At 38.0% G+C, this 26,352-nt stretch overlaps 2 protein-coding genes across 8 annotated transcripts in view; one reads left to right on the top strand and one right to left on the bottom strand.

Moving 5' to 3' along the window:
* LOC137102056 (dystrobrevin beta-like) overlaps nucleotides 1-19,173 on the bottom strand; it is a 33,029-nt gene extending 13,856 nt beyond the window's left edge. For 4 of the 7 annotated variants that reach the window (XM_067481109.1, XM_067481114.1, XM_067481115.1 and 1 more), the window contains exons 1-11: nucleotides 18,947-19,172; nucleotides 11,815-11,865; nucleotides 7,975-8,075; nucleotides 7,717-7,797; nucleotides 7,096-7,309; nucleotides 6,897-6,982; nucleotides 5,501-5,655; nucleotides 5,179-5,278; nucleotides 3,257-3,423; nucleotides 1,866-1,990; nucleotides 204-275 (exon numbers count right to left, since the gene is read on the bottom strand). In XM_067481109.1, the coding sequence (XP_067337210.1) occupies nucleotides 204-275; nucleotides 1,866-1,990; nucleotides 3,257-3,423; nucleotides 5,179-5,278; nucleotides 5,501-5,655; nucleotides 6,897-6,982; nucleotides 7,096-7,309; nucleotides 7,717-7,797; nucleotides 7,975-8,074 (1,100 nt within the window). In that variant the 5' untranslated portion in view covers nucleotide 8,075; nucleotides 11,815-11,865; nucleotides 18,947-19,172. Of the gene's footprint in view, nucleotides 1-203; nucleotides 276-1,865; nucleotides 1,991-3,256; nucleotides 3,424-5,178; nucleotides 5,279-5,500; nucleotides 5,656-6,896; nucleotides 6,983-7,095; nucleotides 7,310-7,716; nucleotides 7,798-7,974; nucleotides 8,076-11,814; nucleotides 11,866-13,685; nucleotides 13,818-18,946 lie in introns of those variants that run through there. The other 3 variants (XM_067481113.1, XM_067481110.1, XM_067481112.1) reach the window with 3 other exon arrangements.
* A 1,874-nt stretch (nucleotides 19,174-21,047) lies between these two features.
* On the top strand, nucleotides 21,048-24,667 carry LOC137102055 (toll-like receptor 5). Its single transcript, XM_067481108.1, has 2 exons — nucleotides 21,048-21,206; nucleotides 22,215-24,667. The coding sequence occupies exons 1-2, from the start codon at nucleotides 21,159-21,161 to the stop codon at nucleotides 24,084-24,086; spliced, it is 1,920 nt and encodes a 639-aa protein (XP_067337209.1). The 5' UTR covers nucleotides 21,048-21,158; the 3' UTR covers nucleotides 24,087-24,667.
* Nucleotides 24,668-26,352: the final 1,685 nt, after the last annotated feature.

Here is a 26,352-nt window from a genome sequence, read left to right as displayed (position 1 = left end):
TTTAAAAGGCACTGACACCTTGTGCTACCTTATGCATACAGTTAAGACACTTTTCATCAAATCTACTCGTATAGCTGAAAAACACGTCACTGGTGTTACATTTGTGTAGAAGAAGTAGAAATTTACAAGAGATAAAGGAATGAAGAAAGCTGTAAAGCAACAAAGTCAACATGACCTAGAACTGCAACCATATCAGTCTTTACCTCTTTGAAGATTCAGGCACCGACGAGGACAGCAACATGGTTTCACTGTTGTTTCCAATAGGTCGAGTAGGGCTGCACACACACACACACACGCACACAAAATATATCAACCCATATTATTAACAGTGCAAACACAAAGTGAGCATAACAACATTAAATCCTTAACAAACAAAGGCCTTCCTATCAGCAAACACACAGTCTCACACACTCACATGCTTTTCAGCGCATTCATGCAACAGTGAACTGCACTGGTCTGAGCAAACACAAACAGGCCAAAGATCACTGGAGGGAGAGAAGGAATGAAAGAGAGACAAAAGAACGAATGCAGATCCGGACGGATGTGGAAATAAGAAAGAAATTCACGTAAAGTAAGTTTGAGATGGGCGAATAAATCGGATGTTGCTTTGTGCGAAATATACTCACATTTTTGTGAAGTGCAGTCTTCGTGTTCTGGCCTGAATATATCCCTAAAGGCTGCAGGTTTATAATGACCCAGTCTGACAATGTTTGTAAAACCAAACCGTGCGGATCCACCACAAGAGGCGGAGCAGCTAAAGTGGGTCCGAGAGGTGGGACTTTTATTTTGTTCTCATTATCTGAACTTCTTGTGTACAGCTAACTTTAAGGGAGATAAATAAATTGCATAAAGTGAGGCAAAGGTCTTTTGACTGGCAATAAAATGTTTGAGTGTTTAGAACATGTCTTCACAGCACAGCTACTCCAAAGTGTTTTAGTTAAAACAGAACCTAAATGAACAGTATGAGTATGTTCTCTGAAGGCTGAATTAATTCTAAAAATAGTACCATGTATTATGTTACAGTGAAATTAAATTGTGACGTTAATATCAAATCAACAATTCAGCAGCACATTAACACATATCACATTTTAAAAACTTATAAAGAGCTTTTTAATACCACATAGAACGTTTCATTAAAGAATGAATCCATACCTCTAAGCTATACAATGTATAACAAAGACATTTTAGTAACTTAATTAATGTGGACTAAAAATGTACAGCTGAATTAATATTGAAAAACAATGATTTATGTTTTTGCTAAAAAATACCTATTTCGAGCCTTCATAGAAGTTTCAATGCTTTTGTTGATGACCCTGCACAGTGGGTTATCATGTCAATTCTAAGAAGCTCTGACAACAAGCCAAAATTAATTTGTTTTGTTTTTTTATTATAGATTTTGAGGACTCTTAATCAATATAGCGCATAACAGTAAAACACACATTTTTTTGAACCTGTAGTACATTTTTAGGCAAATACTTGTTTGCTGTGAGATTTATATTTTCCCTGATTAAATTTTGGTAACCTTTGTTCAGCAGTCTACACTCACATTAAATTTTCCTACTTTATCTACAATTTTGTTGAATTACGCTGCTTCATTGACACTGTTATTAGTCAAAGCAAAAGCAGGAAACTGTGACCTACTAAAAAAAAAAAAAAACTGAGGCAACTCAAAGTCTAAGAAAAGATTTATTACCATCAGTCAGACAGAAACAGTAAATCTAGCTAAAGTTAGTTAACATAAAAAGTTGATATGTTTGGGATTTATTTATTTGCCTTTTATTTTTAGCATTTAAAAATGTGGCACTTCTTCATTTAGAAGTGAACATTTAGAACATTCCTGTTTATTAAGTGTTGTGGGATCTTACACTATGTTGGCAAGGTTGAGGGTCCTCTCAGGTTCCTCTGGGTAAATGGGGTGGGGTGGTTCTCTGGATGACACGCAGCCCAGAGTCCTGCTTAAGGCTCGGCCCAGCTTTGTTGCCGGTGATTTCTAACCAAACGCCATCACAAACACAAACACAAACACAAACACACACACACGTCAGGTAAAAATTCTGTTTATTTACCTGTGCAAATGAGAAATTCTCTTTTACAAATCTTTCCTTAAAAAATAAATAAATAAATTCAACTCTTCTTTAGTTCTCATCACTATGTAGTTCATTTCAACTGCTCCAGTTGAATTAATAGTTATTAATTAACTTTAGTTGTAACTTTTTGACTAATTACTGAATAATTCTAATTACAGACTGTATGTTTGCTCTATGCTTTTTCTTTATGCATGCATGTATGTATGTATATAGGTCCAGATGACTAAATGAACAACTTGCATGGATACATTTTAATGTCAAAGTTAAAAATATTTAAAAGCCAAGAGATTTAAAACCAGTCAAGTTGTGGTCTCAGGTTCAGCTTTTTATAAACACAGGTGCATATAACACCTCTTCAACAAAGACAGGAGAACCAGATGTAACTCTGTTCCCTCAGTATAACAATAAGAAGACAGAAGTGAAGCAGGTAAAGTCATAAAAAACTGGATCCTGCTGAAAATGATATGCAAAGTCTTTGGAGGATTATTAGGATGAGTTGCCTGTGATGGAGAGATTTTGTTGGACAGGCAGGAGCAGCACTAGTCAAGAGATTTAGTGAAACATTAATAAGAGAAATTATGCCAAGCCTCAGTGATGAATAATTCAACAACTCTGTTTCCATCCATGAATAAAGAATGAATTAATTAAAAACATTTTCTCTGTTTTGGATCATTACAATGTTAGATGGGTGTGCAATTTCCATTCAGATTTTTGGTAAATAAATAAATAAATAAAACATAATTAGAAGAAATCAGTTGTAACCAGGTACATTTACTCAAGTTGTGTGTAAATATATCTGTTATCTGTACTCTATTTGAGTATTTTATTTTCACGCCACCCTATACTTTGGTTCCACTACATTTCAGATAGATATGTTGTATTTGCTGCTGCAATACAATAAATACTCCCGGCCAATCATATTAGACTTTGTTATGAATTGGTATTAAACTACCCAACAGTATAGTCGCACAAAGAGAGCTGAAGCCAGTACCCAACAAATCCATGGAGAATATTCACTGGCAGCTAATTTAAAAACTTTTCATTGTGACGGTGTCACTTTGGTAACTACATGTAGTTCAGAATTTGTGTTAGTCCTCACATAGATGGACCCCCACACACAGACACAGTGCCCCCTGATGAGGTGAATGAGCAACCACATTGTGACTCACCCAGGATGAGTGCTCCTTCATCTGATGCTGGTTGCTATGCGAGCCGCTGGCGTTCCCGCGCCAGAAGCAGTCCTGACACAGCTGGTAACCACGGCAACGAAGGCAGCGATAGCGGAAGCCCGTCATCGTGTTGCCACGACAGTAGGAGCACGTCACAGGGTGATAGACTGAGTGACAGACAGACGAAAGATGGAAAATTTGTCAGAGATCATTCAGCAGAAAACAGACAAATGTCAGAAGCTTATTCAGAGAAGAAACATCTGGTCTCGCTCTCCAACAGACAGTTAGGGTCAGGAAACAGTTTGATGTTTTACAGGCTGATTTATGATAGAAATGTAACTAAGCCTGATATCAGTATTTCAACATAATGCAAATTTGATTGACACTAAAAACATTCCCCTTTAGGATTAATAAAATACTAAGTATCTACGTCGAGTTGTGTTTAAGTCTAATACTAACTTTTCTTTAGCTGAGATTTTAGTGGACACTGTGCTGTCTGGAAATTCCCGAGGAACTAAACTGCTTAAATCCCCACAGTGTTCATGAGCTTGTTTCTAACTGTGTCTGTTTGGTGTTAAAAGATTTCCTTCTCTTTCAGTGCATCTAGAAAGTACAATAAGCGCTTAACTTTTTCCTCATTGTGTTATGTTACAGCCTTATTCCAAAATGGATTAAAATCATTATTTCCTCAAACAATACCCAATGATAAACTCCGACGAAGTTTGTTTGAAATCTTTGCAAATTTATTAAAAATAAAAGACAAACAAAAAAATAAATCACATGTACATAAGTATTCACAGCCTTTAGTCAGTATCTCCCATTCTTCATTCACAGTACCTCTCAAGCTCCATCAGGTTAGATGGGGAGCGTCGGTACACATCCATTTTTAGATCCCTCCAGAGATGTTCAGTCTGGGCTCGGGCTGGGCCAATCAACATTCATGGACTTGTCCCATAGCCACTCCTTTGAAATCTTGGCTGTATGCTTAGGGTCATTGTCCTGTTGAAAGATGAAACCTGGAGCTCTTTCAGAGTGACCATTGGGTTCTTGGTCACCTCCCTGACTAAGGCCCTTCTCTCTCGATAACTCAGTTTGGCTGGGCGGCCCAGTCTAGGAAGAGTCCTAGTGGTTCCAAACTTCTTCCATTTACAGATGATGGAGGCCACTGTGCTAATTGGGATCTTCAATGCTACAGAGATTATTCTGTACCTTTCCCCAGATCTGTGCCTTGATACAATCCTAACTCTGAAGACAATTGCTTGGACTTCATGGCTTGGTTTGTGCTCTGACATGCACTGTTACCTGTGGGACCTTATGTAGGTGTATCCTTTCCCAAATCAAGTTGTGGAAGCATGTCAAGGACAGTGAGTGGAAACACGATGCACCAGAGCTCAATTTTGAGTGTCATGGCAAAGGCTGTGAATACTTATGTACATGTGATTTTATTTCGTTTTTTTATTTTTAATAAATTTGTAAAGATTTCAAACAAAACGTTGTCATTATGAGATATTGTTTTGTAGAATTTTGAGGAAAATAAATCATATAATCCCTTTCACAATAAGGCTGTAACATAAATATGTGGAAAAAGTTAGCGAATACTCTAAACACCTTCTGGCTGCACTGTAATTCAGCTGTGCTGTGTTGCAGAAAATATTGCCATAGGAGTGTTGAGAATGTCAAACCAGTAAAGTAATGAGCCAAAGTACAGCAAATTGGCAGTGTTCACACTTGTTATATTTACAACTTTTATATAGAGGCTTTGAACTTTACTTGATTTTACAAATGTTAAAAACTCACACGTATAATAATTAAAATAAAAAGCAAATCAATGGGTTTTTTTTTTTAAATAGAAGTAAAAAATCATTGTTGCAAGTACGTAACAACTAAATTTTATGTACACACGGGTATGTGTGTGTATTTACCATGTTCAACGTTGGCCATGCGGTGCATGAGAGGCAGCCAGATGAGACACTGAGGAGGATCAGATACAATGTCCAGGAACGTGTTGAGCATCACCTTTTTCTACAGCAATGAAAACATATCCAATGGACAACTCCTCAAAAATACAGACAAAAGTCACAATAAAAGCTCCAAACACAAATGAAGCATTAGAAACCATGTGCAGAGAAATTTGGTATTTGCAGAAACACTATATGCAATATCTACACACAATTAAACAAGATTTAATGTCTCTGATATGGATAATTCTAATGAAGGAGAAATGGATGAGATGTGTGACTGTACCTGTTGAGGGAAGCATGAGCGTGTTAAAGTGTGTGTGTAGCCAAACGATGGTCCTTCATGTAAGGCAGTGGGTAACTTGAGGGCCTCCCTGAGAAAACCATCAAACTTTGAAAGTACCAACACACCTTTGGAGTCAGATACCTGAGAAAACACATCTGCACAGACACACAAAAACATATGGTCAGAAAGGCATATTTTTTCTTTTTTACTGGAGATCGAGACGGTGATTACATGGTATGGGCTTTTTGGGGTGAAATAGAGCATGAATTTAAAGCTAGCTTGTTTGTTTATTTAGTTTCCATACAATCAGTACTTTCCCAACATAAATTCCTGTTTTACCTCTGACACCTTAGTATTTTACTTGACCTTTCAACCCAAAACAGATTTAACACTAAATTTAAACACTAGATTTAACAGCTTTTAAGGGGAAGAATTAAGGACAATTTACGAAATCCTATTGGTCTGTGAACAGTTGTTTTTGTCCCTGCAACAATTATTGCAACAGTACTAGCAAGTGTTTTCCACAAGGTGGCACATATGTAGCATCTATACATCTCCATGAATGCTGAAAGCCAGTGGTGCGAGTACTCCGATCATTTACTTAAGTAAATGAATCAATACCACAGTGTACAAATGCTCTCTTACAGGTAAAAGCCCTGCATTCAAAATGTACAAAACTATTAGTGCTGCTTAGACGGTTGCCTGTTTTAAAACTCATCACATTTAAAACATGCTGATGCGTAGGGTGTAAATTTCACACTATTGTTATCTTAAAATGTAATGGAGTAACAGTACAGTATTTGTAGTAAAGTCAAAGTATGAAGTAGCAGAAAATGGAAATGCAAATTGACTTCTTTGGCATACATACAGAAACAATATTTGTATTATTCATAACAATACATCCTAAGATGTGATCTTAAATGGAACAACGATAAAAATAATTTATAAAATGGCAGTGGCTCAGCAGTTAAAGTGGTCATGCATCAACTGCAGGGTTGGTGGCTAGTAACCCGACTCCCCCTGGCCATATGTGGACAAGAGCTGTCCACAACCCCAGCCACTGAGGTTGCATAAACCAGTGCACTCTACAGTAGGCACCAGTCCTACACCCGTCCTACACCCAGCAGAACTGGGGAGGGTTGCTTCAGGAAGGCCATCTGGCATAAAACTTGTTCTAAATCAATGCGTGGGGTAGATGATCTGCCGTGGTGACCCCAACTAAATAAATAAATAAATAAATACATGCATAAAAAATTAATGTGGAAATTAAAAGCATTTATATTTTATTGGGCCAACAGTATCAGACATCTATAACTCAATACAAAAACAATTGCACCAACTGCAACAAAGAACAACAAAACTATTTTTTACTGAGTCCTGAGTCACATGTACTCACAGCGAAGTTTATCCACCAGTTTCCCTCCACACAGTGTGGCGAGCATTGCCTTCACAGAGAGCACCGTCAGGCGGCTGTCCGGTTCACTGGAAAAAACACAAACATGTTTCTCACAGTAGTATGTGTCACCCTTGTTGCGACATTACACATCATATGAAACAGTCACACACAGCTTTAAAGAAAACAGGACCGTAGTTACCAGTCAATGGCTGCCAGGATGAATTCAACTAACAGGATGGTGCTCTCTCGGGGGTTGATGGTGTGTGTGGTGGGAAGGCGCTTGCTGAGCTGGTTGAACAGGGAGGACACCAGGTTTTCCAGTCTAGTCACAGAAATGATGGCGTTGAGCTCCACAGCATTCAGACCCGCATCCCGCACTGCCTCAATCACATTGTATATGTCGATCAGATGCACTGGAATGAGAGAAGAAAGAATGAAGTTATTTTTCAAAGAGGAGACATCATCCCACTAGTAGTAACAAGAAGTAACTTGATTTTATAAGAGAGACAGTAGCATTTTGATCTTATTTTCCTTCACAACACATTTGTCACAAAAACCCATTTTTCTGCACTGAGGAGTCAGGATACTTACATGGAAAGTTTTTTTATTCTGTCTTAAACAACAGTCAGGTGTTTACGTGAATGCTGAAATGCATTTTTCTTGCTGTAATCAGAACTCCTGTCCATACAGGCCACTAACAGCTTCTTTTAGTGTCTCTACAGACACCTGACTTTAGTGCTTTTACTTGAAATATTGAGAACATTTCCTTTAATGGTAATAAACATTCTCATGTTATTGAAGAAGAACAGTGGTCACTTACAGTTGCATCTCTTCTGTATAAATCTGAGCTTGCAGGCTGTTCGATATGTGGACAGGCAAATGGCATCCAAGTTCTGTTCCCCTGTGGAAAAGAAGAAGCCATTCAGAGGCTCTGAAACGAGTAACATATTTAAGAACATCTTTCATCTTTGAAAATCAAATAGTTCTTTTTGTTTCGACCCATAACAGAAGCTAGAATTCCTGCAAGGTTTAGAAGTAAAGGGCCAAGGCACATTATGAGGTTCAAAGGTCAACTCACCAAGCTCCATGAAGATTTGTCTCCCTTCTGCTGGCATTGCTGCTGCTTCTGCTGTGCCCCCCCTCCCTCTGTCACTCTGCCCCCCCTCCTCCATCACCATCCTGCACAGAACACAACAAAAAGGCAAAAAAGCTCTCAGCACCTGGGCGTTTCAACCAAGCATAAAAAAATCTCCAAACATTTGACACAGCTTGCATAATTTGGACTAGTGTCCCAACTATGCAAAAACAGAATGTAATGATTTGCAAATCATTTGAAACATATTTTTGTTTGCTAATACTCTTTTAGTCTTTGGCATCTGTACCAAATTTTTGGAAACATGTTCCTGGCATCAAATTAAAAATGAGGATAACCCCCCCCCCCCAAAAAAAAAATTAAAAAAAATCAATCATCTTTGTCGTACTTCCAACGAAAAATAGGTGTCAAACGATTTTCTTTCATTAAATTCCCATTTCATTACCATTTTATACAATGTCCCAACTTTTTGGCTCTGTTGGCAGTTTTGTAATTGTAAATTTCAAAAGAGAAATATTAAATATTAAAGACATTGGCCCCTGGGCTTTCTGCCCTGTTGGCCCATTTAGTAATCCATTCATGGTTTGCGTACTGATGCAGTCACACCTGTGCATACAAACTAGAAAATTAGAGGAAGGCTCCCAGGGAGAGTCAAGTTCACGGCCACCACAGGATGAGCTGAGTGCTATGTAAATAAACGCATTAATGAGAGCAGCTGATGAAATCTGATCTGTAAGCTGGCATTTGAACATGTTAACAGTGGCAACTTAGAAAACAGACAAAGAGGGGGAAGGGTGGACTGTACAAGACAAAAAAGAAGGAAAGTAAGAAAATTAGGGAAAAAAAGACAGAAATAAAGTTCCTTGCTGCCAGGTGACACCGAAAACGCCAGAGGATAATGGTTGTCATGGCAACAGTTACACTACACCACAAGGCTGAAACTCACACACAAATATTTGCATTCCTTGTATAAATGTGATGACAGGCCACCCCCAGCACACACACACATTCCAGAGAGGATCTGAACGCTTCCCAGGAGACTTCATGCTTCATCATTACAAAAGGATTCCTCTTTTCAGTAACTCTCTCTCACACACACACACTCAGAAACACTCTTTCCCAGTCCCTCCCATCTTTCTACAGTTGTTTCACTGCCATTTTGCAGTCACATGTACACACACACACTCTCAAGTGATAGCAGTTCTGAAAGCACAATTATATAAACTTGCACTTGGCGGAGAGCCATGGCCACCACTTCTTCAATGTGTCCTAGAGTAGATGCACACTAGACAACCTCTCCATTAAAAAAAAAAAGTTTCATTAAACACAGAGACAGTTCGGACAATGCCAGCAGTTGAGCCAATTCACGATGTAAAATCCAAATTGTTAGTAGCTGTCCAAACGGAAACACGCATTATCGAGGATAGCAGCACAGTTTAGCACTCGGAAGATGCAGCTCTGATTGAGCGGTTGTCTTCTATACACCTATATAGAAATTCAGAGCTTCTGGCAAGATTAAACTTAGGCCTTTTTTAGCATCTGCAAATGGAGCAGGTCCTGATGAGAGTGAATCTTGTTTAGACCTATCACAACAGGCGTGTTTGGGATCCGTTGCTACCGGAGAACACTGTCATTAATCTTTTTTCCTGTGGAACATTCTTATTCTCTAGAGAATTTAGCTAAAATAGTATTAACAGAGCAGTTACAGTGATCGATGACTTGATAAATTTGATATAATGTGCTAATTAATGAACTTTAGAGCTGCTAATAGGCATATTTGTACATTCAGGCAGAGCCAGGCTAGTTGCCCCCCCCCCTTTCCTGCTAAGCTAACCATCTGCTGAGTTTCTATTTACTTCACAAACATGAGTGTGATTTAGACCTTTGCTTTTAACTCTCTACCAGAGAGCAAATAACAGGTCCACAAACTGGACACAGGAGAATGAGTGTCAATAAAGAAGTCAAATGTTTTGGATTGGACAATACATTATTTAAAGAAAAAGAACTTTGACTCTCTCCAAAAGTGTCATCGGTAACCACAGTTGACTCCCATGGTGAGTAAAGTTTTATTTCCAGCCTGGCCTTGGTAATAACTGCACCCTGTCTGTCTATGTCTGTCTGTATGTCTGAGTAAAGCTGACATGGAGGAACATTTGGACTGTGAGGTTTGCTTCCCATTTTAACTCTGAAAGCTTTAAATCATCATAGATATAATTACTCTTCTCACAATCACCCTCAAGTATGTCAGCAGGCCCGGAACAACTTGGCTGCCATTTTACTAATCACTGGGTAAAAAAAAAACAAAACAAAAAAAAACACAGGTTTCTCAAAGGAAAGGGATCCAATTTTTTTATGCTACCCTGGCATAAACTGTGTGCCCACAGCAACTTGATCAAACTTCACATAGGCTGAATAAATATTGTAGAATTGCAAAAAGATGCACACACCTTGCTAAAAATACAGTGCCTATAAAAAGCATTCAGCCCCCTTTGAAGTTTTCAACTTTTATATTATACAAAAATTAAATGTGGTCCATTTAATTTAGCTTTTTGAAAATCATTTATACAAGTAATCGTTTTTAATGTCAAATAGAAAATGAATCAGCAAAGTAAGCAAAGCGCAATAAAAATATAAAGTGTAACACGAAAAATAAGTGATTACACAAGATTTCACAAAGATTTAATGTGACACATTTAAAATCAACACTGGTGCAGCCAAGGGGTTTTAGTCACACAATTAGTTAAATGGAGACAGTGAAAGTGTTTAAAGGATTGTTCTCGAAATACTCTTACAATGATCACTATTCTGGCCAATAGCTACACCACATAAAAGCAAAACCATACTCAGGGCAAATCTGTGAAAAGGTTATTGAAAAGCAACAATCAGAGGACAGATGCAAGAAAAGTCACTGAATAGCTCTTTAAGTACCGCTAAATCCCATCATTACCAAATGAAACACATTTGAGAGCAGGCCGTCCTCAAAAACTGTGGGACCATTCAAGAAGGACATTCCTCTAAACGAGTTTCAAGCTTCCTCGACTGAGCACACAGCAAGTGATGTCCAAGTTCTTCACCAGTCAAAGATTTATGGGAGAGTGGTAGCGGAAAAAAGACGAAGAGAGCTCAAATTAAATCTGGACTAGAGTAGAGATGAAACAGTTACCGGTAAAATATCCAACTATTGGCATACAGTTTTGAAAATGTGATTCAACATACTCAGTTTTTGCCTATGCAGGATAGGCAGTAAAATGCACCCTTCAACATCACTCTGCATGCAAAAAGTCTGCTGTCTTAGAAGAAAAACACACAATTGGTGATATGCTGAAGTGATAATGATAAAGGAGCCTGGTTTGAACTGGTAATTCAACTAGATGCCAGAGGAGATACTTGGTTCTGCTGACTGGATTCTTTTTTATCAGAGATGCAGCTATAGACAGTAACATTCTGTATGGGAGAGAAAAAAAGAGGCAGAAGGGAGCAGACATGGAGAGGTACACACAGCTGACTGCATGTGCACCGCTTAGCTGTGTGTGGGTTGCACCGTGGTGTTTTATTACGGCTGACATTTGCTGAGCTTTACAGAAACAAACACACATACAGTACACACAGCTCTGAACACATACACACACACACACATTAATCATTCTCAGTCTTCTGCTAATTTCTCACTTAAGATACAGCGAGATTTAGAAAACACTGCTGAAAGCTTAATGTACTGTGTGTGTGTGTGTGTGTGTGTGTGTGTGTGTGTGTGTGTGTGTGTGTGTGTGTGTGTGTGTGTGTGTGTGTGTGTGTGTGTGTGTGTGTGTGTGTGTGTGGTCATACCTCTCAGTGTCAGGGGTATACACAGGACAGAGGAGCTTCAATAAAGGGCGACTAACAGAGAGACAGAGAGAAAACAAAAGCACATTTTCAGTCTGTGGATAATAACGTCAAGGCCTCTCTGCAGGGGACACACACAAAACACAACCACTGCAATTCAAGCTATTTATGTCTATATGCCTATTTAGTCGCATTTTTAAGGGCTTTACTGGTAGAATTGTACCTCGAGTATGACAAAATGGCTCTTGTTCCCAAACAAACAGTCTGCAACTTGATACTGACGTTTCCTACGTAACACTTTCAATTAAGTAGCTGCTCTGCATATAATCTACAGAACTAGCTGTAATACTTTTGTAGTATTTCTGTAACACTGGACGTGGCATTTTGCAGCTAAATAGTAAAAAAGAAACCAAATGCTCAAGATTGCCAAGAAACTTCTCACGAAATAAAATATAACAAATGTGACTGACATGTTTGACATATCATTAGTCTCAGTTTACCAAGCTCTCACAGCAGCAGAAAAATCCCAACTCATAACAAATACAGTCAGACTGAAGCCTCATTGTTGAATTGTATGTACTAATTTTTCCACATGTGCATTTTTTTTCTGTGCACAAGGTCATTTCACCATAGACATTAAAATGCCACAGTAGCAACAAACACAAAAGCAACAAAAGCTAAAATTTCTATTAGCAGGACAAGACAATCAAAAAATGCACGTTAACTCAGCATCACATCAAAACTTTTAGCCTTTTCAGGGGGCAGCTGTGGCTCAGCTGGTAAAGGCAGTCGTCCACAGACCAAAGGGTCAGTGTCAGAAAGGACAAAAAAAAGGACTCAAAGTGCTTTACTGTGGCAAATTTGAATGGAAAAAAAAAGCACCAAATCCAATCAAAAACTGAACCAAGTGAAGCTACATAAGTATACATCAAACCTCTGATGGTTTATCCAGAAAGCTGTAAAAGTCACCCTGTCTAAAGAAGAATCCACTTGACTTCAAGAGACTGGGACACCTGTAATGGCACCTTTCACTTTACGAAAAACTGGAGTTATAGCAGCACTGAAGTCACCAATGATCTGACGAGTGCTTTGTTTGGATTCATAATGATAAACTTATATTTGATAAAACAATATTCCATATAGCGTCTTCGTGTGCAGAATATTTCTTTTTTGTCTTAAAAAAAAAAGGAATTTTTTGTTATTACAAATTTCCCCAGACCAAGGCTTCATACAGTCGTGTTTTCTGTGAACAGCATTTTCAAAATCTAATCGTCTAATATGTTGGATATATGGACAGCAAATATTTTTTTAATTCAATATGTCAATGGATATATATATATATATATATATATATATATATATATATATATATATATATATATATATATATATATATATATATATATATATATATATATATATATATATATATATATATATATATATATATATATATATATATATATATATATATATATATATATATATATATATATACATACACACACACACACACACCAAATACAAAGAAACATACAATTTAGCATCAGTAGCACAGTGACATCGTTATTGAAGATAAAAATAGTGAGTGACTCTTTGGTGCTGACATTCATTACACCTGCAACCACATTCTATCACTTCTATACACTCATGTATGACTGCATGCAGTAAATATTCTAATGTTTAGCTGTTTCCTACTGAGTGACAGTGTCTATAGAGCAGGTGTCTTTTCACTTTAGACCCCCCAATGACAGCATCTGTGCATTACCAGCCACACATGCACGCACACAAAACACCGCTTCATAGGAATCAAAAACATGAACACTACAAACTTTGATTTGTAGCTAAAAATCAATCAAAAGTTATAAACTCACCGCTGGGTTCTGTTGGTGTCTCCACAAGTTGTTTTTCACAAGTGGGACATAAGAGGAAAACACATAGACAGGCTTCAGGCAGGCTAAGGGCTATTAAAGAAGAGTAAAAGGGCATTTACCACCCTTTGCACCCCCTCCACACACCATGGATGCCACATGACCAAATTACCACTTACAGCTGCTCTGTATTCTCACAGTCAGCTCTGACAGGACATTACTAGTGTGTGTTATACATAATATATTTACAGTGAGCTGCAACCGATGCAGAAATACTTACTAGCTGCATTTATCCTATAAATGACTTTTTAGTACACAAAACAAATGAAACTCATTGGTCAGACCTAATTATCTGTCTGAAAACCTCTGCAGCAACTTTCTAAATTCATTGTTTTAGATAGCTGCAGGGAACGCAAGACGTTTATGAATTTGTATAGTTGAGTGTATTACCAGTTGTTTGGCTGGATGTAGCAGAGCCAAATATACTATAAAGCCAAATAAACTATCAAAAGCTATTAAAAAGAAAAGTTAGGGTTTTATAGGAAGAGGAATGAATTTTTATTTCCTTAATGGAAATTGGATCTGGCTCAACAAGCTTAATTCAACTTTGATAATTGTTGGTTGTCTGTGTATGAGTCGACTTTATAGGTCACTCTGGTTAAGAGGTTTTCCATATCAGTACATATCGATTGGCAACAGAGTTGGAACCTCTGATATTTTTTCATAGTATATGGGTTATTTTTTCAACAGCATATTGAATAGTATATGTATAAACTGACAACATTAAAAATTCTCATAACTATTTATCTTTATTTATGTAACTTCATCCCATTGCTTGTTTTGTCTGTTGAACAATTTGAGAAGCTGGACTCAACAAAATACATTATGACATACCTGCTTGAAAACAAACAACAAACTCACTTATTTTCTGATAGAAGTCTAAATGGTCTAATAAATAAATATAGAGTAGTCTAAAAACCACAGAAAACCCACAAAGTAACACTTGCAAATGCACTGACTAAAGCAGCTACAAGCAGGTGGAACCGAAAGCAATCTCTCCCCCCTGACCTTTGACCCCTGTACTGCCAGAGAGACAACCTGGCTCACCCTGTAGGACCCTGGGTTGTCATCCGGCTGGTAAAAACAGAAGCAGCTCATATCTGGTTACACATTTAAGATGCAAAGCCTAGCATGCCAGGAGTGTTTGGAGGACTAGTCTGCAAGTTCCTGCAAACTCTGAGGTGAATTTAGGGTGCAGATTTTTAAATATGTACTATCTCTGGGCCAGAAAGTTGTACCAAAACCTCAAAGAACCTGTGCCTTTGTGTCCAAACTCAAGCAAACGATAACAGCAAGCCTATCCTAGCACTAACTTTGTCAACAAGAAACAGATTTATAGTCATGTCCTGTACTCAAACTGGGAAAAGCTTAACACTTTGCCACCCGTTTTTTTTTTAACACAGTGGCCATCAAGGTATGCATAGGGGGGACAGTCGCCCAGTACATTGAAAAAAAAAGAAGTCCTGACCTCAAACTCTGCGTCTACGCTGCAGAAAACTAGCTAAACTACTAAAAGGAGTCATGGCAGAGACAACAAGGGTTTTCAGACACGGAGATAATAAAACTGCTAAGCGAACACTGAAAATTAGTGGCCTACTTTTTCCCCATTCAGGAAATTAATCAGTCATCAGTAAGGAAATCCATAAACAATTAGAACAAATACAGTAGAAGAATCAATAGTGGCATTGATATCAATAAATTCTTATTAATTCCCATACATAGTTACAGCTGCAAGATAAAGCAATAGCAGTGTTTACAATTTCCTTCTTTTCTGCATAAATTAGTCATTAAATTTGATCTGATCATCCCCGAAATCACAAATATCAACATTCCCAAGCTGATAAAATACAGTAATGATTTTTCATGTCTTAACTCACACCCCTTAAAAGTACAAAGTAATGGTGGTATAAGTAAAGATCACATTTTAAAAATTGGCTGAACCACCTTTGACAGCATTAACCTTCAGTTGTGGGTTAGACCTGCACAAGGTTAAAGAGGTGCTTTGGACCATTCTCCTTTACAGAACTCTGAGTGGGCCACTTCAAAAGGCACATTTGTTTTTGTCTCAAAGCCATTTACAGTATTTTGATGTTCAAAAGACTGAACCTCAACTTCATCCAAAATGTAGTCTTGTCAATTGCTACATAGGTCAATTAAACACTTCCTAGGGGACATTCTTTGTAGTATTAATATTCTAGTACTTCTGAAGAAAAGATAAACACTGCTACCATTATAACTTTCCAGAGTTGTTAAATGTTATAGCCTGAAGAGCCTTCACACTTTCTGCCCTATTAGAGCATATGGATTATATTTCCTTGTCTCACCAATACCTGAAGTGACATGTGTTCCACTAACCTATTGCATTGTTTTGTTGAGTTTATAATCACAACATCAGATGCAGAAACTTTTGTGAAGGTAGCATGAGCATGACTCTTTATCTGACTCCTCTCAGTTGTAATTACTACATTTTGCACAATCCTTAGATCTGCAGCCTGGACCTGTAACCTGAACAGATAGTCTTGTTTTATGCCTATGATGATCATATAACTAGAGATCTGTAGTCATCTTGGTTGCGAAGGAGAAGAACAAAAATTAAGAGACAAAAAAGAAAGAGGCAAACAAAGCAGGAAAGGAAGGTGGTGAATTTAACAGGAAGTGAGTGAACAAGTTAAACTCAAAGAGGTAGAAAGTGAAAGTCGTGTCTACCATGGTGAAAAAAATCAGAGGGCACATAATTGTAGAAATGCGTGATCAGTCAGTATATAACCTGCAGCAACAAATATCATACTCTACAATATGTGCAACAATCTTGCACATATACATGAAAATCTTCAGGGGTGGGCGGAAAAATCTCTCTTAATTCAATTACAGCAAACCTCTATATAATAATAAAAGTGTTTGTCTGATTGTTTACCCTTGAACTCATATTTTATAAAAAGTCAAATTATTCATGTTAAATACAATAAATTTAAAAAAGCCTGCTTTTACTGTACACTACAACTACCCGCAATGCTAAAAGCTACAACTCAAAGGCATCAAACCCGCCAAACAATGACCAAGCGGAGCGCTACGAGGTCCCCACAAGTGTCGGTGGGCCATCAAACTGCTTCAACATGAAAAAAGGACTTACACTATAATTTAATTCCTAAGAAATTATATAAACTAGAGGCAAGATAGGAATGACTGTTCTTCTAATCATAGGTTTCCCCCTCACAGCTATTATTTCCCCACACACAGTGGAGAGACATTAGCACAACCCAGCACCACTGTAAATCAACAGTTAAAGTACTTCCATGTGCAGACATGGACAAAATGTAAAAGGTTATGAAGCAGAGGCTGATGCGAAGACGCCTCTGCAGGTAAGAAATGAAACAGGAAAACCTGTTATGTACCTGGTTTTCATGTGCAGGGAGTCGGGGTGGGTTGGGGCTTTAATACCAGGAAAAATGGTTAATTGTCGTTTCCTCTCTAATTTTGCCATGTTAAAAAATGTAAACCAATGGCCCACTTGTTGAATAAAGTACACAATATGCAGCCATCAAGGGAAAAGTAGTGGTCTTCAGGGGAGAGCGCATCAGTAACTGGGATCTTGCTCTCTTTCTCTGTCATCCCTCTTTTTCGCTTTCTCCATAGGGAGAAACAGTTTGGAGTGTAATTGTGCCATCAGTGAGTTGTAAGAGTTGGATTTACACTATGTTGCGGTCACAGCTTCTACTTGCCCTGTTTGTTAATTGACTTGACCATCATTTGATTGTCTGTGTCTCTCTTCTTCTTCTTCTCCTTCATATGTCCCACTTGTGAAAAATAACTTGTGGACACAGCTGCTTGCCGTTTGCAAAACAACTATAACTGGGGTACAGAAAGATAATTTGAAATCTGTCTGGTTTACATTCACAAAGCCAAAATATAATTTGAGTGCTCAACTTCCAAGAATCCAATATTTATTGGAAGAGAGATGCAATAGACTGCCAGAATTGTAAAGAATTAAAAACACATTTAAAATGATTTATGAACTGGAGTCTGGCAATTCATTATCCAGCCAACACTAAAGGACACTACTGGGTTATTACAGATCCATCAATATAGAAACATTTGTACATAAGAGCACATTTAATACAACATTAGAAAACATAGCATAATTATCATGTTTACCTTATTGAAATCATGAATGAACACAAAAAAATGTAACTTTTCCTTTTTTAAGCTTTCATGTTGATGTTTGCGTGTAATGACCTGCTTTATGCATCCCTGAATATTTACACTTCATTTCCTTACAGGACTCATTTTTCCAAGGACGCTTAGCTTAGATCCTGTTTTATTAACTGCATTTTAAATGAATGCTTCATCCACTGTGTGGTTAGAACTGTCACATTCTTCTAGGAACTCAAAACATTCATAGACCATCGCTGAAACCACATTTCTGGCAGCTGTGGGGTTAGGAACAGTCTCATTTGACCGCACAGGTCAGATGTGGGTATTGGCAGTACAAGTTATTAAACTGCCAGTAAGTGTGATACTGTGCAAGTTACCCAACGGTCACATGAAATGATTCACTAGTCTTAAAACTGGCACCCTTCTCCTAAACATCCACTCAGCTAGTTGCACTGTAACGACACATACATGTCCATGTGAGTAAGACACTTTAAACAGTAATGACGTATGTCAAAATGGACCACGATGCTTTGAAAAAAAGCACAACATTTGGTTGCACAAAGTCTGTATGCCTGGCAATACGCCAGGAAATGTAAACTTGCCAGATTTGTGAATGGAGTGCTGTTCCTCTCATAGGAGAGAGCACCACTAGTAGCTCTGCTTTGAAAAGCGGGCGTGACTCAGGTTTACTACAGCCGTCTACACACCTGCAGACACGTTTGTGATAAAGTGCAACATGTCAAAAGGTCCACGGGGGACACATCGGGCTCCCATACGTTTAAAAAGAGAGAGAGACACCTCAGTCCAAAACTCTTCTCAAGTTCTGCCTACTTCTGGGAAGTTGTGTGACATCTGAGCGGCCATATTGCCAAAAGTTTAACTCCCTGTTCACCTTGTTCCCCCAAATGAATGTGGGCTTGAAATCACTCCGTAACAAACTGAGCTGCTCTTCCACTTAAAAAGCCAAACTTGAGGCGACTAAAACTTAAGTCTACACCCAGGCTACAGTGTTAAATCAGCGGCTATGTGAGACGGGGTCTAACGTTACTCACCGGGACTATTTTCGTCAGGTATTCGTGGCCAAACACCAACATCGACACTCAAACGTGTGGCACTGACTTTTTTCCAGCTCTCCCCCTTTGAAATATCCGCTTCCCCTTTTGTTTTGTGCCGTTCTCTTTGGTTAAAGCCGTTATTTATTTCCGTAAGGAGCCATGTTCCACAGGCTCCGTACCCGCCCGCTGCCGCTGCCGCTGTGTTGAAGTGCAGCGACTGTTTTTGAAAGAAGTCACTCCTCTGCTCGGGCCGCCCACCCCCCCTCTCTCCCCTCCACCCCCCCTCTCTCCCCTCTGACACCGAGTGATGCCCACACAAAGATAAAACTTTATTTTTAACCGCACAGTTTTAGTCTGGTTGGGCTTTAACTAACTTATTTTACACGTCAAAGATCAATCGAAAATGTACACATTATATTTGACCTTTTACCTAGATTAGGCTCGAATCCATGGCCACACTGTAATATAATTGGGGCCCGGGGCCAGGCCCTCACCACACTCCTGAAAAAGAGCAACCTTTCTTGTCATTGAGCATATATACATATTGCACATACACGCTACAATGAAATTATTTTTCTGCATTTAACCAATATTTTTGATTTGTACCTCTATTTTGTGTCTCTTAGTAACAATTTTCTTGTTTTCTGCTTGTTTTGGGCATCTTTGGAGATATTTTGTCAGAGTCCTTTTGTATCTATTTGTCGTATTTGTAGTTTTATTTGTCACTTTGTGTCTTTATAGGTATTTTATGACTCTGAAGTCATTTTGCATCTCACTTTGTTTTTTTTTGTCCTTTTGGCTTATCCTCTGATTTCAGGTTGGCCACAGCGGATCATTGACCACAGTTTGTGTGCCAGATGCCCTTTCTGACACAACCCTCCCCAATTTCTATCGGGCTTGGACTGGCACTGCACAGCTGGGGAGGGGAATGGGCTGTTGGGGGTTAAGTGTATTGCCAGGGAATCAAGTCACTGACCCTGTGGTCCGTGGACAACTGCCTCATCATTTTGCATCTCACTTTTTTACCGTAGTGGATTTTTGTTTCTGTATTTGTGCATATTTAAATATTGGGGACGTTTGTTTTCTGTATGTGTTGCACTTTTTCATCCCTTTGTAGCTGTTTTATGTGTCATTTTTAATTTGGTGTCCTTGTGTGGTTGCTTTTGCTTTACTTTGTTTTAATGCAACTCTGTGTCTAATTTTATGTCTTTTAAAAGTTATTTTGTTTCCATTTATTTGATTTATTCAATCAAATAAATAGTCATGAGTCATGAGTCAATGTACTTTGTTTAGCTTTATTTCATAACAGTTTTTATCAAACGTGTCAAAGTATCTACAACAAAAGCTGTGATGAAGCAACCAGCAACCACAGTGTCTGACAGAAGAAGAGTGTTTTGTGGGAAATTGTGAAAAAACATGCAGCTTATTGAAATAACACAGTCATTGAGTGGATGAAAGGAAACGTTACGCAAAATGTTTTCTGACAGATCAGGTGGAGTACAACTGAGTACAGCTGTGGTCAGTACTGACATTTCACATGTAATATGATCACCTGCAACCACTTTTTTAAACCTAACCTACAATTACAAAAAGTTGTATTATTGCATAATAAAAATTGCATAATAAATGCATGATAAAAATTATGCAATAGGCAATTAGAGATTTTAGCCTATATTTTGTGAACTGTGTAGACATTTGGTATAAATTGTTGTTTTGATTTCTCTTTTCAGTATTTACACAGTAAAACTACAAAATCTCTAACAGTGTGCATCACGGGACATAACAACTCATATAAAAATATAAAAGGACTTATATTATATTTGTATTGATATAGCTTTTAAAGAAGAAATTCAGCTTCAGGGTTGGAAACTAATCAATGCGTAATAACACAAACATGACAACATGTACATTTTTGTAAAGCAGTGCATCATCTTAACCCCAATACACAACAACAAAACATACAGTACATGGCAATGAAGGACTACACATACAAATGTACTTCCCTTTATTGGGAAATGGGAAATCCCCGCAGCACATTTATGTTGCAGGGTCAGGGTAATGCCCAGAATAAGTGACGTAGAAACTCACAGATAAAAAGCCAAACGTGATCTCTGCAGAATCAGACAAGGAGTTTTACATCAAAGAGACTGGATCTTTTTTTTTACCTTAGAAAAAAGACTTAAACTGAATTTATTCGACAAGTGTGAGGATGTGGATGCTGGATCTTCAACTGGTTATCACCTGCATTTTCCTACAGGTAGGCAAACTTACAACATGTTATACAGTAAATGCAACAGGACACTGTGTTCATACTGCAAATAGACTTGACAAGTACATCTGTCTGAAACTTTCATAAAGGCTGAATTTAAAAGTGCTGTACAGTGTGCTGTGTTTGAAGAAAAATATAGTGGAGGAGTAATTTTTTAAAGTATTCTAATGGAGGCAAAGTTTTTAAACAAAATATATTTGAAGACCATTTATTGTTTTTTGAACTGTATAGAAGTAAAATTGATTTATAAAGCAGCTGTGAATTTTGTAAGTGCAACTTTAATTTCACAATATAGACTTTATTCAGGATCACAAAAACACAGTTTTGTGTTTGATCTGCAATTTATTCTTGTTGGTGAAATATTCTGTTTGTGTGTGCATAAAGTAAGAAACAATAAATTCATATGAAACATATGATCTGAGTGCAGTTACAGACAATACAACAACAATAAGCTAAAAGAAGAAAAAAGAGCAGAGAAGAAAAAGCATCGATCAGAAGTACAGAATAACAAAAAGTGGCTATAATTTAAAAGATGTAAAAAAATAATTTTGCCCTTTAAAGATTGATTTCTTTGTTAATTTATGTGTTGCACAACAGTGTTAGGATGTTAGGTAAATTCAAAGTCGGGTTTTTTGAATTATAAAATATTAAAGCAAAGCAAAAAGATACTCAGCTTTAGAATAAACCAACGTGGGTATTAATCGATGATATTAGGAGAAAATGACCCCTGGGTGCAGACAGGGAAGGGGCCCTCCACACCTTTCCTTCATTGGTAAATGGTTGTTTTATCTGTTTGTAGTTATTTGATGTGTAATTCTGGAGGTTTTGTGTTTTGTGTTTGTTGTACTTTTTTGTGTCTGATATTACCTATTTTGTGTCTGTTTTGCTTCATTTTGCACCATTCATTTCTATTTTTCAGCCCATTAACTAATCCATCTATGACCTTACTATAAACATTACCAAAAATCCACTTAAATGTTTAATTTCCTCTTGCAGGTGCCGGGGTGTTTCCCATCATGCATCATAGTGGGCTCTGTAGCCAACTGTGCCTTCCAGAAGCATAGTACTGTTCCTGCTCTGCCTCCGAACATCACCCACCTGTTCCTGGGCAACAACTACATTAGTGAGATCAACTCCACCTCCCTGTCAGGCCTTGAGCAGCTGCAGGAGCTGGACCTGGGGCTACAGTTTGTGCCACTCGTGATAAGAAATTATGCCTTCCAGGGACAAAAACATCTTAAAAGTCTTCTTCTCGGCTTCAATGTCGGCCTTCGACTGGAGAAACAAGCCTTCGTGGGACTGTCTAGTTTGCAGAAACTGGACCTAGATTACTGTTCACTTCAAGATTCCATACTAATGGAGAACTATCTGGAGCCACTGTCCTCCTTGGAGAAGCTCAACCTCTTTGGTAACCAGATAAACAGACTTCAGCCTTCAATGTCCTTTGCACACATGCCTAATTTAAAAGATTTGAATCTAAAGCTCAACAAAATTGACAAGATTTGTGAACCAGATCTGGCTGGTTTCCAGGGTAAACATTTCAAGGTCCTGAACTTGCAATCTGCTCACCTAATGTTCAGTAAAGATATTGACTGGCAGAAATGTGGCAATCCTTTTAGAGGAATGTCCTTTGACACACTTGACCTCTCTAACAATGGGTTAGGTGTGGCTACATCAAGGCAGTTTTTCAGAGCAATTGAAGGCACAAAGATCTCCCATCTCAAACTGTCTGGATCAATGGGTAGAGGATTCTCATTCAATAATCTTCCTGATCCAGACAACAAAACCTTTGAAGGGCTAAAGAACAGCTCAGTCCGTATTTTAGATCTGTCTAAAAACTGGATTTTTGCACTGCAGCAGTGGGTTTTCAGTGCACTGAAAGAAGTTATGATCATTGATTTATCCAAAAACAGAGTGAACCAGATACACAGAAATGCCTTTGAAGGTCTTCAGGGTAACTTAAAAACCCTCAACCTGTCACACAACCTGCTGGGGGAAATCTATTCTCACACATTTGCTTCTCTGACAAGTCTGCGAGTGTTAGATTTGTCTTATAATCACATTGGTGTATTGGGTTATGCCTCATTTAATGGACTTCCCAACCTCAGGGGGTTGTTTCTAACAGGGAACTCTCTACGACAATTAGGCTTCCCATCATTTCTACCGAGCTTAGATTGTCTAACGTTGAAAGACAATAAGTTGAAGCCCTCCTCAATGAGCAGTGTCACCATGTTTGCCAGTAACTTAATACTTTTGGACATTCAAGACAACAGATTAACCGACTTAGGTGATGTCTACATGTTGGTGACTCAGTTGAAACGCCTCAAGCATCTCTTCTTTGGAGGAAACACAATCAGGAAGTGCTTGCCCCACATTTCAACTGATCTGAAAAATGTCAAAGCTCTTGATCTTCACAGCAGCTCCCTGCAGGACATCTGGTCCCAGGGCGTATGTTTAAACCTGTTTGACAATCTTGGACATGTGCTGGGTCTCAACTTGAGCCTCAACGCCCTGCAGTCTCTCCCTCAAGGGGTTTTTAAAGGTCTCACCTCAGTTGTGGAGATGGATCTCTCATTCAATGCCTTGACATATCTCCAGGCTGACGTCTTCCCAAAAAGTCTAAAACTACTCTACCTCTCCAACAACTTCATAGCTTCCCCTGATCCTCAAGCGTTTCACTCACTTAACTTCCTCAACCTAAAAATGAACCGATTCCACTGCGACAGCAGCCTTAAGAGCTTCCTGACCTGGCTGAACCAGACCGACGTCACCTTCTTGAGCCCTGTGGAGGAGCTTAGGTGTGAATTTCCCTCTCGCTTCTATAATGTTTCTCTGTTAGATTACTCAACCCAGGTCACACAGACATAACAGCAGTTACAAGTGAACAGATGTTGATTTTGTGTCAGAGTGACTCTTAGAAAATCACAAATACATGATCAGTGGGATTATGTGCTGGTGCCATGTGTCACATGTTATGTTACATAGGTGTTAAATATGGTCCAAATTTGTAATGTCTGAATCAACAAAGTAATTAAATCTCACAATCTAAGAAAAGAAATCCAACGTAATAAAATTAATGAGCAAAATTACATTTTGCATTGTTTCTTAATAAGATGTTAACTATTGTTTCAAAGAGGGGGCTCCCCTAAATAAATGTGTCACTTTGTATGTTCTTACAGTTACGTTTTATTTGTACACTCCTTCTAATTATATTTTTGTAATTTAACTACATTCAGCTAAAATATTTAAGTAACAGCATTTCTTTCATTTGATGCATTTATAGTGATTTACCTTGTAATGGGTTTTTGCATTGATAGATTCCCTCAGTACTGCACTGCACTGCAGGTAATGATGTCATGATGACTGTACTGTACTGTCTGTGCTGCCAAATGCAAAGATGTGGAAAAAATAATAACAATTAAAGAAAAACAGGCTCCCAGTTGAATGCATATTGTAGTACAGTAACATGTGTCCACTGTATACCAGCAGGTGGAGTAACAATCTATTAGCTTCTGGCTAACCCTAGGTTGGTAACCCCCCACCCTCATTTTCTATTTTGGTCTATTTTTCCCTTTATGTGTCTTTTATATAATTTCATGTCTTTTTCTTGTTTGTTTGGGACCATTCATTTTTCATATTTATTTGTTTGTTGTTGGTTGTAGCTAAGCTGTGTGGTTTAAAACTTGGCTTGGGCCTGTGCCTGGTTGCTCCATTCACTAATCCATCCATAAATTAGTGAATGGAACAAATAAAGAATCTGATTTAAAAGCCAATTCTGAAAGAACAACACAGGAAACTCTCTGCAGCCCAAATCAATTCCTTCTGCCCCAATTAATGGTAGCCAGAGTTAATATTTAACTTGTGCAGCAGAGAAGAAAAAAAGAGGGCAAATCAACAATTTAACAGTAACAAATGTAAACAGACTGTTGTTGGTTTGTTGATTTGTACAAAATATTACATATACTTAATTGGCTCCCCCAGATACAGTACACAGAACAACCACAGAGGTAAATCTGTAGAACAAGAAAAAATAACTTTACTGTGACATTTTAAACATTTTATTTATATGCCTCATTCTCTCCTGATTCATCGGCCTCTGTATTTTAGTATTTTATTACAAAAAATCTGTAAGTACATTTACTCAAGAAAATTACTCAAGTACAGTTACTTATACTGTTTTTTATGTTTAATCAATTAATTTTAGCTACTTTTCAGAAGCTACTTTCTTGCTTGAAAATACATAAGTAAACATTAAATTAGTGATTACTAAGCATTTCACTATGTGACAAGTTACAAAAGGCGTTGTCAGTTCCACTAAAGAGTTTTGCTTAATACTACTCAGTTTTACTTCAGTAACTGTAATTATCCAAGTTTTACAATTAAAAGCAAAGAAATAATAATTGAAATACAGTACATTTGTTTTCTGCTAATTAACTCTCAGATTCATATTGTGACCTTTGCAAGAGGTCAAACCCAAGGAAACCACATTATCTATAACTATAATAAGGTAGTTAAAAGTAGCACTCAAACATTCTTGCAAATGTTAGATAAAGTCATATGTAATTGTAAATGAGTCACAGGAAACATTTTGCTGTAGAGTGAGTTTTATTTTTCTCGGAGCTTGTGCAGAAGCTGCATGATGTAGCAGCAGCAGAGGGCAGCATCAGCCCAGTTAGTGACTGCTGACTGTCGCCCTCCATGCTGTTTTCCAGCAGTTAGAAAACAACCCAAACCAGTCTTTGCACAGCTGCGATCAATGTGCAGCAATGCAGCGTTCAGCTGCATAGTCTCTGATTAATTTTAGAGAGACAGGGAACCTGGTAGAAGCTGGGAGCCCACAACGTCATAAAAATGAAAGGAATCAGAGAAAAACTTACGTAAAATCTATGTGAAACTGGATGAATAGGACAACAATAACACTATAATGTTCAGGCAGTGAGGTGTTCTGGGGAAAAAAACAATATCTTACCATCCAAGAAAGGGCCCAGGTACTCATTTTATTCCAAATTAAATAGTTTAACACATTCCCAGTCTGTGTTGATGTGTTTGATGGGAGCTTGGAGAGTAGTTGAATCAAACTTACTCCTGCTGCCCTGATGACACAGCTCTCTGCTCATAAAATATTAAATATTAA

This window comes from Channa argus, chromosome 17, assembly GCF_033026475.1.
Source record: "Channa argus isolate prfri chromosome 17, Channa argus male v1.0, whole genome shotgun sequence".
NCBI classification, from domain to species: Eukaryota; Metazoa; Chordata; class Actinopteri; order Anabantiformes; family Channidae; genus Channa; species Channa argus.
The sequence above is the reverse complement of the archived record's forward strand: the minus strand, read 5'-3'. Positions and strand labels throughout refer to the sequence as shown.